The sequence below is a fragment of the Rattus norvegicus genome, chromosome 1 (assembly GCF_036323735.1).
Source record: "Rattus norvegicus strain BN/NHsdMcwi chromosome 1, GRCr8, whole genome shotgun sequence".
Lineage (NCBI taxonomy): Eukaryota > Metazoa > Chordata > Mammalia > Rodentia > Muridae > Rattus > Rattus norvegicus.
In genome coordinates, this window is record NC_086019.1 from 184,024,432 (window position 1) to 184,039,183 (window position 14,752).

At 41.2% G+C, this 14,752-nt stretch overlaps 1 protein-coding gene across 8 annotated transcripts in view; it reads left to right on the plus strand.

The window, feature by feature from the left end:
- Abca14 (ATP-binding cassette, subfamily A (ABC1), member 14) overlaps positions 1-14,752 on the plus strand; it is a 105,931-nt gene that overhangs the window by 15,647 nt on the left and 75,532 nt on the right. For 6 of the 8 annotated variants that reach the window (XM_039101172.2, XM_039101170.2, XM_039101174.2 and 3 more), the window contains exons 6-9: positions 2,096-2,355; positions 9,373-9,489; positions 9,793-9,910; positions 10,223-10,396. In XM_039101172.2, coding sequence (XP_038957100.1) covers positions 2,096-2,355; positions 9,373-9,489; positions 9,793-9,910; positions 10,223-10,396 — 669 coding nt within the window. The remainder of the gene's footprint in view (positions 1-2,095; positions 2,356-9,372; positions 9,490-9,792; positions 9,911-10,222; positions 10,397-14,752) is intronic. The other 2 variants (XM_063280995.1, XM_039101178.2) reach the window with 1 other exon arrangement.

The following is a 14,752-nucleotide window of genomic DNA, read 5'->3' on the forward strand; positions in this document are numbered from 1 at the left end:
GCTGACTATGTAGCCCAGGCTGGCCTTAAGCTTATTATGTAGCCTATGCTGTCCTCAAATTTGGGATGATCTTCCTGCCTGATGCTTCCAAGTGTTAGGATTACAAGTTAAGTGACACCATCCCCAGATTGAAAAAGTATATTTGGGAAGAGTTTCTTCCTTCCTTCCTTCCTTCCTTCCTTCCTTCCTTCCTTCCTTCCTCCCTCCCTCCCTCCCTCCCTCCCTCCCCCTTTCTCTCTCTCTCCCTTCCTTTCTTTCTTTCCTCTCCCTCTCCCTCTGTCTCCTACTTTCTTTCTTCCTTTCTTTTTTTTTCTCCACCTGCTCCATGTGATTACCCCAGCCTGGGTGCTGTTTACCTGGATTGTCTAAACTGCATGGCCACAGCCTTCTTTCCTCTTTTCTGTTTCACCCTACTGCACAGCAGCATGGCAGAGAAGCAGAAAGGGTCTGTCTATATGCTGAAGAGGCATGCGTGTGGTCAGAGGCAAAGGAGCAGTGAGGAGCCAGGCTTCCTCATTTTATAATGAGACTCCCAGGAATTTCTGTGAAATCATATTAACCTGTTCTGAAGTCAGTCATCTCCCAGTAGGCTCCCACTTCTTCAGGATTCCAACACCTCCACATTGTCACAACGGGCCTCAGTTTGAAGCCCAGGAAGCAGCAGACTATATCCAAACAGCAGCTGCCAGAGAGAGAGGTGCGGGGGGGAGACAGACAGAGAGACAGACAGAGACGAGTCAGAGACAGAGTCTGAGAAAGGCAGTAGATGAGAGGACTGAAGCAAACATTGCTACACGAGGTTTTGTTTTCCTTTTTGATTGGCCTAGAACTTGCTGTGTAGACCATGCTGACCTTGAACTAACAGAGATGCCTCTGCTTCCCGAGTGTTGGGATTAAAGGTATGCACCACCATGTCCAGTCTTGCTCCATAAATCTTAAAGGTGAAGTTCAAATATGATGTCTACCTTCAGTGATTTTTTTAAAAAAAAGTACATACTACAGTGCACTATGTAACTATGGACATACTATTGTCTGTATGTTATGTCTCCACATGTAGTCTATGATCGGCTCTTTTTGGTTATAATCTTTATAGTAAGCATATGTAAAGGCTCCAGCCTTAGTCTTCTTTCTATACATTGTTTGGGTTACTCACCATGCCTGTTGAGGTTCTGTATAGATTTTTATTGAGTCTGTAGGTCTCTCTGTGCATGGCTGTTAAGCAGTATTCATTCTCCTAACCCAACAGGAGCCATCTTTTCACTTACTTGTGTTGCCTTTATCTTCCCAATATTTTTTTTAGTTTGGTGTATGTATGTTTTTCATCTCCTTAGATGTTATTTTGTTGGCTTTATTCTTTTTGATGTTATCGTGCATGGGATTTACTTCTTGCTTAGAGCTTCCTATGTCATATCTCAGTGTTTAGAAATAGTCAGTTCTATGGTGGTATAGCAAAATATCATAATGCTTATAATTAAAAAAGACTAGAAATTTCATTCTCCTAATTTTGGAAGCTAGGAAGTCAAGCTCCCAGCACCACAGACTAGATCTTTGGTAATGCCTCACTGTGTGCTTCCCAAGTGGTAGCTTTTTGCTCCATCCTTTGAGTGTGGGTAGACTGGTTGGTTCATCACATTTTAGTGGGAGAAGGTGCAAAAAAAGGACCAGGTCACTCCTGTTTATCCTCTTTAAGAGCATTCCATTCATGAGGAGGAGTAATTATGGCTCAATCACTTCTGACAGGCCTTACCTCTGTAAAATACACCAAGTAGTAGGCTTCATCATAGCACTTTTGGAAGGTCACAGATGTAGAACAAGAGGTTTGCTTACAATTTTAAAAGTATTCACTTTGACTGATAAAGATAATTCAAGGTTATTTTTCATGAGATATCTTAACTTTGAGAAGACAGCAATTATATCTCACAGTGCTCATTATATGTATCTCAATTCATAGGAGGTATTTGTGAAATTGTTAGAAGTCTTGAATTATCTGAATTGCTACAGTCATCTCCCTGGCTGTGTTACTATCCTGAACTTGATAGTCTCTGGTTTTGTTTTGTTTTTTGTTTGTTTGTTGTTTGTTTGTTTTTCCATGTAGGATATATCAGAGAAGGATTTCTTCTCGTGCAGCATTCCGTAGACAAGGCCATCATGATGCATCACAGTGGCAGAGCAGCCGAAGCCATGTTTGCTAACACCACAATTTATGCGAGGAGATTCCCATACCCAGCCTTCATTCATGACAACTTCTTGTGGACTTTCATTGTTATGTTTCCTTGGACAATTTTATTTACATTTACTCAAATGGCACTTGACATAATTGGGACGATTATGTTGGAAAAGGAAAAGCGATTAAAGGTAATTTCATTTTATTCATAATATTCTGCAGCAGGATAGATAGATGTGTGTAGAGGGTTGGGTAGTTTCTGCATACCTGTCACTGCTCAACAGACATCCTGTGGGAGCTGCATGCAAACATGGGCTGCCTGGAGTGTGCACAGAGCCAACAATCAATTTTCTGAGGTTTTGATGTTTTTAAGAAATAAATTCTTGATTTAACTAAATGACTACGAGAACACCATGGAAAAGAGTCAGATATTAATGCCTCAAAGATGTCTATGGGATTAAATGAGCAACAAGGAGAGAATCAGACAAAGTCTTAAATTATGTAACCTAAAATATGTCTTAATTGCTATGTCCTATGATTTTCCTGGGGATGATTTTCAGTGTGAAGTCAATCAAGACTTCATTATCAACAACAGTGGCTACAACCAGGAAGCTGCGAGAGCGCTCACCTGCCCATCAATTTGTTTAATGCTTACTTACTAATTACCTCCTTTGTCCCAAGGACTCTGGTGGACTTCATGTTTAAAGTCTGGCTTTATTGGCAGCTAACTCTGTGATCATTCTCTGTTTCCCTAAATGTAAATTGCAGACTGCAGCAGCTACTTTTGTGGTTTATTGGGGCAGTTAATGAGATATTATTTTAGTCTCTAGAACCATCTATAATCATCCCACAACTGGTAGTTTAAAAAAAAGAGAGAAGACAACTCTCTACTTACATGTTGTTCAGATTTTCGTTAGGATGTAAGTTAACATGTAATATGTTAATTACCCAAGTGGGTGTTTACTGGCCAGACATTGGATATAGATGATTAGTATCCAGAATATGCAAAGAACTTGAAATTCAATAGCAAGAAAACAGCCTGATTTAAAGAAATAGAGCAGGGAACTAATCAGAGTTCCCAAAAGATGAAAACCAGATGGCTGAAAAACACTTTTAAAAAAATGTTCCATGTCCTGAGCGATTAGAGAAATTCAATTAAAACTACTTTGGGAATTTATCTTACTCAAGTCAGAACGGCTAAGATAAAACAACAACAAAACAAAACGAACAAAAAACTAATGAGAACAGATGCTGCCATGGTTGTGGGGAAAGGAGTACACATATTCCTTACCAGTGGCAGTGAAGACTGGCACAGCTACTATGGAAACCAGTATGGTGGTTCCTCGAAGAGTTGGACCTACCACAAGCTCTCACTGTACTGTTAGTCTTGGGCATAAACCCAAAGGACTCGATATCCAACTAGAGATACATGCTCGTCCATGTTCATAGCTGCCTTATTCCCCATAGCTAGGGGGAAAAGGGGAGAAAGTTATTCTTGAAGTATAGAGATGGCTTTGTTTGTTCTGAACAGCAGTGAATGGTAGACACTAACAGAGGAAGGGGTTTGGCACAGGCTAATCCTGTGCCCAGCAAAATCCATTCTTAGGTTTCAGGATATATAGAAATGACCTGTGGGGTGGATAGATCCAAAGGTTGTTATCTGTTGACAAAGCTTGGTCATTTAGGCAAGACTAAAAAGACAAGAAGGTAATTTTAAGGTAATTCTGACAAGCCAGAGATAAGGAAGGAAAGACTGAGTTGAGTTGTCTTAGTGTGTGGGGACAGAGATTGATCCATGGACCTACATTTAGGAAGTAGACATGAGTGGAAATGGATATGTACTTGACTAAATTTGAGTTTTTGAACTTTACATACACTTCTCTCAAGGATTTCACCCCACATCATAATGTTGCTAAGGCATTTGGAGATCTTGTCGAATGATGTCCAGGTCGAGTAAGTCCACTGAGTCCCAAAGGGACAGTGACACTGGAGTTTAGTAAAGATAGATGTCAACAGGGAACACAATCATTCTTTTCCTCCCTGGCTAAGGCTGTGATATTATGATGCTCCAAATGACCCATGCTTGAAACCTCAGTTTTATCCATGTGGCACAATGCATAATGTATATCCCCACCGTTTCCTGCTGTTGTAGTGTTTGGTGAAGTCTCTCTGTGCTTCATCTCTAAAATGGAGACAGCAATATTCTACCATGAAAGTGATTAGAGACACTCCAGGTTAGTGCCCAAGGGAAACTGAGCAAGAGTCTTGGTTATGTCTCTATTTCCTTTGTCCCTTACACATGGGGATTAATGTAACCCTGTTTCTTCCCATCCCCTCATGGTTCCCCTTCCTTCTCCATTTGTGGTAATACCATCTTCCAGTTGTTCAAGCTTTGGTAATATTTGCCATCTGGCTATGCCAGCACTCTCTATTTGGTTTGGTATGATGACTGTCTCTCCCCAGTGTTTCCATATTAGTCCCTTACCCCTCAGTGAAATGGATTTGTTTTTTTCTCATTGTAAGACATTCTCTTCCCTAACTAGTGAATAACCTTTTTCAAATCTATTTTTGACTACCAGTTGAAACATCCAGTTTATTCTTCATGTCCCAGAAACTTAAACTGGACACTTTAAGCTAGTATTCATTTTGTTTTGTTTAATTAAAAATATCTGTATTACTAGACATGGTGATTCGCATCTTTAATCTCAGCACCTGAGATGCAGAGGCAGGTGGATCACTGTGAGTTCGAGGTCATCTTGGTCTACCCAATGTATTTTAGGCCAGTGACATCCTGCCTTAAAACAAAAATTAAAAAAGTATTAACTATTTGAGAATTTCATACATCATACTTCAGTAATGTTTAATTTCTCCCCCATCTCTTTCCAAATCCACACCCCCTTTATACCCAAACTGACTTTATGCCTTCATTAAAACAATATTAAACAAAACAAAAAACCCCAACTCCAGTTTGTGCTCTCATCCTTTTCAAATCATTACTCTGCCTCTGTTCCTAAAGGCTATTGGTATTTCACTGTGTAAAAGCCCACATTAGTGTTGGCTCACCTTTGAATTTAAGCAGAATTGTGCAATAGCGATTCCCTTGCATCTGATAGGCATTCATTTTTCAAGGAGCTGTAATTGGCACAACTTGTTTCCACAGATAAAATGTGGCAACAGTGATGAATTCTTGTGACTTACAATTATGGTATAGTGAGTAATAACTAGGTTATACTGGATAATAATTATGTTATACTGAATAATAATTATGTTATCCTGGATAAAGGTGCCTTGAAACTTCCTCCTTCGCTTTGTTTGATGTTGCTGCTGTCAGCATGCCTGTCTGGCACGTTGTGCTTTATTCATTATACTTTACCAGACTTGTAATAAAGCGTAATGTCTTCATCTACTGGTTTCTAGTCTGCACGTCTTCTCACAATGGGTTCTTTTTCTCCTTTGCCATATAAGGTCTCTGCACCTTAACAAATGATTCACACCTGTCATCTTGTCTTTACCCTGCCTTGGATCAGGCATGACACTCTTGGTCTCAGTCAACGTTGTTCTGTTTGAGGCTATGATGGGAAAAGAACCACTTCTTAGCTCTTCCTGGTGTGGGTAGAATTCAGTTCCTTAAGGTCCCAGGACAGAATTTTTTAGTTTCTTTTTTGCTGTTGGCCAGAGGAACTGATAATCTCAAAGTGCATCAGCTGCCTTTATATGGGGGGGGGCATTGTAATTACAGGCGCATGCATTCATCGCCTTTGACACACCCCATAGACTGAAAGTTGTTCAACCTGCTTATACCAAAGAGCAGTAACAAGAAAAGAGCAGAAGGAACAAGTGACAAAGCCACCTTGGGGACTATTTATGATACATGGAAAATTTTAATTGAAGTCCAGACATTGTCATGTTTTACTTTAGTGGATACTTGATAATCTTACATAATTATGTTTAAGTTTTATTTTGAGGCACACGTAGGTATCCTGGAAACAGTTTATCCTTTGAGATCTCTTCCTACTCTTTTTTTTTTTCAGTGCAAAGGATGGAACCCAGGGTTTTTCATATGCCAGGGTGGCAATACTCTTCCATTGAACTATACTCCCTGCAATTTTGTTGTTTTTTTTTTTTTTTAGACAGAGTCTCAAGTATAGCTCAGGTTAGCCATGAATATTCTATATAGCTTGTTATGGCCTCAAATTCATGATCCTCCTGGTTCTGCTTCATAAATTCTGGTATTATGGGCATACGCCATAACACCCAACTATTACTTTATAGTTTTTGTTAGGTGAGGTGACAGAAGGGTTTATTCTAAAGTTTTTTTGTTCTCAGTTTGGGGCAATTTTGCTCCACTGGTCGCTTGGCAATGTTTGGAGAGAATTTCTACAACTAAGCCAGATGTTACTTCTGTTGGCTTGGTAGAGGCCAGGGATACTGCTGAATGCCCTAGCATGCCCACCACAGTGTCCTGTGATGCAGACCTGAACTGTCAGCCATATCAAAGTTAGGAAGCCTTGGTATGCATAAAGACATAGGACAATGTTCTACACAGAAAATTTTCTCAGTAGTATTTAGGTTGAGAATCCAGGTCTAGGCCCACTAAACTGGAAACACTGCTCATATAAAATCCTTGTGGGTAACCTGCTTTTGACAGTGATTATGGTTTAATCTGGCTGTTGGCAACTCGAACATCTTCTTTGCCTGTGTTGCTGTGTTCTGGTCCTGGGATTCATCCTCATGAGCTCTAAGGTGGAGATGCTGGGAGCACCATCTAAAGGCGCCCGGAGCACTTACCCTGTTAACCTCTGCTCTCTCTGAAATTTGGCCCTGGGAACTCCAACTGCTTTGCCCTCTCTGGGCTTGCTCAGTCTTTTCACCTCAAGGCAGCTGCTGGACTCTGCTTCAGTTCACACTGCAACCAGCCAGGCAATTACCAGCACTTAGCTAAGCATTAGTAGACCCTCCCAGTTCACATTGATTTTTCTCCTTCTTGTCCTTACCCAGAACTGGAGTGCTTTTCATGTCTTAGTTAATTAGCCAGCTGCATGCTTTTCTTTGTGAGTGTGGACCAAATCTAGAGCCTTGACCATGTGTAGTGGTTGGTACAGTTATTCCCAGACCCTAACACTGGTCAAAAGGGAAAGTTGTAAATGTAAATTAAACTCATCCTAAAGACACCTCTCTGTGCAGCATTCTGTACCTAATGCTACATGCTGGTTGATATCATCCCCTTGACAGGATCCAAATTACCTAGTCACAGACCTCTGAGCAATCCAGGGCTATTTTAATTTGGTCAACTGAGGTTAGAAGACATACCTACTGTGGACAGAGCGACTCCATAGGCTGGGGTCTTGGACTGCATAAAAAGGGGAATCTGTCTGAGTACTCACCACACAGAGATATTCTGTAAAGCATTTTCCTGTAATACTGTCTGTATACACTGCTAGCAGAGCCCAGTGACTCTCTACTGTTGCAGGGTGTGACCCATCTCCCTGTCCCTGTCCCTGTCCCTGTCCCTCTCTACCTCCCTCCCCCTCTCTCTCCCTCTCTCCTCCTCTCTCTTTCAGTATTGCTTTTATCAAGTAAACTGTGAAATTGAATTGCCTTAAGTAGTTTTTCCTTTATCACTAGCCATTGGGAAAGAGAGGCATTGAAGACACAAAGTTGTAGCTTGAATAGACAGGAACAGGGTGTCCTTCAGTATGGTTTGTGATACTGTCACATCTCAGTCTGGCATTCTAATTTGAACCTCATTTTATTTTGTGTGTATTTTATTTAGCCTGCATGTATGTATGTGTATGTACCATGTGTGTGCCTCTTTCCTGCAAAGGCCAGAAGAGGGTTTTGGATCCCTGGAACTGAAGTTACAGATGGTTGTGAGCATCCTGTGGGTACTGGGAACTGAATCTGTGTCCTCTGCAGGAGGATGGGCTAGTTGATTTCTTTTTGTTTCCAACTCGACACAAGCTAGAGTCATTTGGGAGAGGGGCTTTCAACTGAGAAAAATGCCTCCATAAGAGTAGCTTGTAAGTAAGTCTGTAAGGCATTTTCTTGATGGATGATTGATGGAGGAGGGCCCAGTCTATCATGGGTGGTTGCCACCCTTGGGCAGGTGGTCCTGATTGTATAAGAAATCAGACTGATCAGGCCATGGGGAACAAGCCAGTAAGCAGTGCTCCTCCATAGCCTCTGCATCAGCCCCACCACTTCCTTCTCTGACTTGCGAGCTGAAATAAACATTTTTCTTTCCCAAGTTGCTTTCAGTCGTGCTGTTTTATTACAGCTCTAGAGACCCTAACTAAGGCAAGTAGCTAATGATCTTCACAAGGGAGCCATTTCTCCAGCCCCCTGGATTTCTAGTTTGTAGATCCAGAAGAGGTTAGTGTAGGTAAACTCTAGGATGAAGGGAAGGCAGCTTGAGACAGCATTGGAATGCATGAATGTGGTTATGAATGTGGTTATGAATGTGGTCATGAGTGTGGTCATAAATGTGGTCATGACTGTGGTCATGAGTGTGGTCATGACTGTGGTCATGAATGTGGTCATGACTGTGGTCATGAGTGTGGTCATGACTGTGGTCATGAATGTGGTCATGATTGTGGTCATGACTGTGGTCATGAATGTGGTTATGAATGTGGTTTTGAAGGTGGCAAATCAGCTCAAGCACCGTAGTTTGTCTACCCCTGCTCGAATCTGCGGTGGAGTTGAAATGTGTTTACCTTTTGTGTTTATTGCTTCCTGGAAGCAGGGCATAATGAAAAGACGATTAATCTTAGTTTTGTTTATCTGTTTGTTTTGTAAGACAGCATCTCTGTCTTGTCCTGGCTGTCCTCAAACTCACTCTGCAGACCAGGCTGGCTATGAACTCAGAGATGTATCTGCCTCTGCCTCCCCAGTGCTAGGATCAGGATGTTCCACCATGGCCCAGCTTAATCTTAATGTTTTATTTTTTTAGTTTTTAAAAAATGTTTCTTGTAGCAGAAGCAGAATGTACTGAGTCTTAGGAGAAAAAAAAATCTGTACCCAGAATTCTGCGTTGAAGTCACAGCCCTGACTGGGTGCAAGGCTGAATTCAGTTAGGCCCTTAGAGGGGGAGGTGAGATTTCTTTGTCGGTAAACTGGGGTGGCCATAGGTAAGCCACACAGAGTAAGATGTATGAAGGCATTTGAAGTGTGGTTTTCATGACAGTTGGCTTGTGTTGATTCTTCCTCAGGAATACCAGCTCATGGTGGGACTCAGTAATGCTATGCTCTGGGTTTCCTATTTCATCACCTTCTTATTGATGTATTTCATCATCATCTGTTTGCTGTGTGGGATTTTATTTCTCAAGGCAAGTATCCACCTGCTCTCAGCATCTCACAGCCTTAAGGAGGACAAAGAAGTTGACGTATGGGAAGAGTGGGTTAGTTTGCCCGAGACTGAATGTGTTTTTCCACTGACTTCACTGTGGGAGTTCAAAAGGGACAATCTATCAGGGGAGGGGGAAGGGACGCAGATGACACTGACTTCAGTGTCTCCAAGTGGCTTGACTCATTTCACCAGGGAGGTGTTCTGTATCTTCCCTCACTTCTGTGCCTTTCCTCTCCTCATCACTTCGCTTGTGATTAAACCAGATCCCCAATTATTTCATCAGATTACGCATGAGAGAGTCTTTCAACACAGTGACCCGCTCTTCATCGCCTTCTACTTCCTGTGTTTTGCCATCTCCTCCATGTTGCTCGGCTTCATGATTAGCACATTCTTTAACAGAGGTGAGTTGACGGTGCCTTCCGTTCTGATGAGTTGACTGGGAGAAACTCTCATTTTGGAAGCGATCTCAGAGTTTCAGATAGCACTAGATACATTTCAGGAAATGTCTCATTGTACTTCTCAGTTATGTAAGAGTCTTGATGGGGCACCTTCTGTGCTCTAGGCACAGTGCAAGATGCCAGTGATGTAGTGGTGGGCAAAAGAGTCCCCTCCCTTTAGAGAGTTTTATTCTTTCCTTTGTAGTAAAAGGAAGGCTCTTTCCCCAGCTGCTGAGGCTTCTGTGAACTGACCCTCTTTTCCTTGTCCATTTCCAGCTTCTCTGGCCACTTCTATTGCAGGGTTCCTTCATTTTCTCACCTTCTTTCCATATTTGATCGTATTTAGTCTGTATGATCAGACAAGCCTCAGTGGGAAGCTGGCTCTCTGTCTCATTACCAACACCGCACTAGCATTTGGGACTGACTTGATATGCAAGCTGGAAATGAAGGGTGAGTCTTCCCTTGGTGACAGAGCCTGCATTAATTTGCATCCCAGAAGGAAAGGACAGGACTAAAAGGTAGTTTGAGTGTTCCTGCCTATTGACTTTATCATATAAAAAATTGTGTGTGTATGTGTATCTTTTTTTTAATTTTTTTTTATTTTTTTATTTTTTATTAACTTGAGTATTTCTTATATACATTTCAAGTGTTATTCCCTTTCCCGGTTTCCGGGCAAACATCCCCCTCCCCCTCCCCTTCCTTATGGGTGTCCCCCTCCCAACCCTCCCCCCATTGCCGCCCTCCCCCCATAGTCTAGTTCACTGGGGGTTCAGTCTTAGCAGGACCCAGGGCTTCCCCTTCCACTGGTGATCTTACTAGGATATTCATTGCTACATATGGGGTCAGAGTCCAGGGTCAGTCCATGTATAGTATTTAGGTAGTGGCTTAGTCCCTGGAAGCTCTGGTTGCTTGACATTGTTGTACTTTTGGGGTCTCAAGCCCCTTCAAGCTCTTCCAGTTCTTTCTCTGATTCCTTCAACGGGGGACCTATTCTCAGTTCAGTGGTTTGCTGCTGGCATTCGCCTCTGTATTTGCTGTATTCTGGCTGTGTCTCTCAGGAGCGATCTACATCCGGCTCCTGTAGGTCTGCACTTCTTTGCTTCATCCATCTTGTCCAATTGGGTGGCTGTATATGTATGGGCCACCTGTGGGGCAGGCTCTGAATGGGTGTTCCTTCAGTCTCTGTTTTAATCTTTGCCTCTCCCTTCCCAGCCAAGGGTATTCTTTTTCCTCATTTAAAGAAGGAGTGAAGCATTCACATTTTGATCATCCGTCTTGAGTTTCATTTGTTCTAGGGATCTAGGGTAATTCAAGCATTTGGGCTAATAGCCACTTATCAATGAGTGCATACCATGTATGTCTTTCTGTGAATGGGTTAGCTCACTCAGGATGATATTTTCCAGTTCCAACCATTTGCCTACGAATTTCATAAACTCGTTGTTTCTGATAGCTGAGTAATATTCCATTGTGTAGATGTACCACATTTTCTGTATCCATTCCTCTGTTGAAGGGCATCTGGGTTCTTTCCATTTTCTGGCTATTATAAATAAGGCTGCGATGAACATAGTGGAGCACGTGTCTCTTTTATATGTTGAGGCATCTTTTGGGTATATGCCCAAGAGAGGTATAGCTGGATCCTCAGGCAGTTCAATGTCCAATTTTCTGAGGAACCTCCAGACTGATTTCCAGAATGGTTGTACCAGTCTGCAATCCCACCAACAATGGAGGAGTGTTCCTCTTTCTCCACATCCTCGCCAGCATCTGCTGTCACCTGAGTTTTTGATCTTAGCCATTCTCACTGGTGTGAGGTGAAATCTCAGGGTTGTTTTGATTTGCATTTCCCTTATGACTAAAGATGTTGAACATTTCTTTAGGTGTTTCTCAGCCATTCGGCATTCCTCAGCTGTGAATTCTTTGTTTAGCTCTGAACCCCATTTTTAATAGGGTTATTTGTTTCCCTGCGGTCTAACTTCTTGAGTTCTTTGTATATTTTGGATATAAGGCCTCTATCTGTTGTAGGATTGGTAAAGATCTTTTCCCAATCTGTTGGTTGCCGTTTTGTCCTAACCACAGTGTCCTTTGCCTTACAGAAGCTTTGCAGTTTTATGAGATCCCATTTGTCGATTCTTGATCTTAGAGCATAAGCCATTGGTGTTTTGTTCAGGAAATTTTTTCCAGTGCCCATGTGTTCCAGATGCTTCCCTAGTTTTTCTTCTATTAGTTTGAGTGTGTCTTGTTTGATGTGGAGGTCCTTGATCCACTTGGACTTAAGCTTTGTACAGGGTGATAAGCATGGATCGATCTGCATTCTTCTACATGTTGCCCTCCAGTTGAACCAGCACCATTTGCTGAAAATGCTATCTTTTTTCCATTGGATGGTTTTGGCTCCTTTGTCAAAAATCAAGTGACCATAGGTGTGTGGGTTCATTTCTGGGTCTTCAATTCTATTCCATTGGTCTATCTGTCTGTCTCTGTACCAATACCATGCAGTTTTTATCACTATTGCTCTGTAATACTGCTTGAGTTCAGGGATAGTGATTCCCCCTGAAGTCCTTTTATTGTTGAGGATAGCTTTAGCTATCCTGGGTTTTTTGTTATTCCAGATGAATTTGCAAATTGTTCTGTCTAACTCTTTGAAGAATTGGATTGGTATTTTGATGGGGATTGCATTGAATCTGTAGAATGCTTTTGGTAAAATGGCCATTTTTACTAAATTAATCCTGCCAATCCATGAGCATGGGAGATCTTTCCATCTTCTGAGGTCTTCTTCAATTTCTTTCCTCAGTGTCTTGAAGTTCTTATTGTACAGATCTTTTACTTGCTTGGTTAAAGTCACACCGAGGTACTTTATATTATTTGGGTCTATTATGGAGGGTGTCGTTTCCCTAATTTCTTTCTCGGCTTGTTTCTCTTTTGTATAGAGGAAGGCAACTGATTTATTTGAGTTAATTTTATACCCAGCCACTTTGCTGAAGTTGTTTATCAGCTTTAGTAGTTCTCTGGTGGAACTTTTGGGATCACTTAAATATACTATCATGTCATCTGCAAATAGTGATATTTTGACCTCTTCTTTTCCGATCTGTATCCCCTTGATCTCCTTTTGTTGTCTGATTGCTCTGGCTAGAACTTCAAGAACTATATTGAATAAGTAGGGAGAGAGTGGGCAGCCTTGTCTAGTCCCTGATTTTAGTGGGATTGCTTCAAGTTTCTCTCCATTTAGTTTAATGTTAGCAACTGGTTTGCTGTATATGGCTTTTACTATGTTTAGGTATGGGCCTTGAATTCCTATTCTTTCCAGGACTTTTATCATGAAGGGGTGTTGAATTTTGTCAAATGCTTTCTCAGCATCTAATGAAATGATCATGTGGTTCTGTTCTTTCAGTTTGTTTATATAATGGATCACGTTGATGGTTTTCCGTATATTAAACCATCCCTGCATGCCTGGGATGAAGCCTACTTGATCATGGTGGATGATTGTTTTGATGTGCTCTTGAATTCGGTTTGCCAGAATTTTATTGAGTATTTTTGCATCGATATTCATAAGGGAAATTGGTCTGAAGTTCTCTTTCTTTGTTGTGTCTTTGTGTGGTTTAGGTATAAGAGTAATTGTGGCTTCATAGAAGGAATTCGGTAGTGCTCCATCTGTTTCAATTTTGTGGAATAGTTTGGATAATATTGGTATGAGGTCTTCTATGAAGGTTTGATAGAATTCTGCACTAAACCCGTCTGGACCTGGGCTCTTTTTGGTTGGGAGACCTTTAATGACTGCTTCTATTTCCTTAGGAGTTATGGGGTTGTTTAACTGGTTTATCTGTTCCTGATTTAACTTCGATACCTGGTATCTGTCTAGGAAATTGTCCATTTCTTGAAGATTTTCAAGTTTTGTTGAATATAGGTTTTTATAGTAAGATCTGATGATTTTTTGAATTTCCTCTGAATCTGTAGTTATGTCTCCCTTTTCATTTCTGATTTTGTTAATTTGGACGCACTCTCTGTGTCCTCTCGTTAGTCTGGCTAAGGGTTTATCTATCTTGTTGATTTTCTCAAAGAACCAACTTTTGGTTCTGTTGATTCTTTCTATGGTCCTTTTTGTTTCTACTTGGTTGATTTCAGCTCTGAGTTTGATTATTTCCTGCCTTCTACTCCTCCTGGGTGTATTTGCTTCTTTTTGTTCTAGAGCTTTTAGGTGTGCTGTCAAGCTGCTGACATATGCTCTTTCCTGTTTCTTTCTGCAGGCACTCAGCGCTATGAGTTTTCCTCTTAGCACAGCTTTCATTGTGTCCCATAAGTTTGGGTATGTTGTATCTTCATTTTCATTAAATTCTAAAAAGTTTTTAATTTCTTTCTTTATTTCTTTCTTGATCAGGTTATCATCGAGTAGAGCATTGTTCAATTTCCACGTATATGTGGGCATTCTTCCCTTATTGTTATTGAAGACCAGTTTTAGGCCGTGGTGGTCCGATAGCACGCATGGGATTATTTCTATCTTTCTGTACCTGTTGAGGCCCGTTTTTTGACCAATTATATGGTCAATTTTGGAGAAAGTACCATGAGGAGCTGAGAAGAAGGTATATCCTTTTGCTTTAGGATAGAATGTTCTATAAATATCCGTTAAGTCCATTTGGCTCATGACTTCTCTTAGTCTGTCGACATCACTGTTTAATTTCTGTTTCCATGATCTGTCCATTGATGAGAATGGTGTGTTGAAATCTCCCACTATTATTGTGTGAGGTGCAATGTGTGCTTTGAGCTTTAGTGAGGTTTCTTTTACGTATGTAGGTGCCCTTGTATTTGGGGCAGAGATAT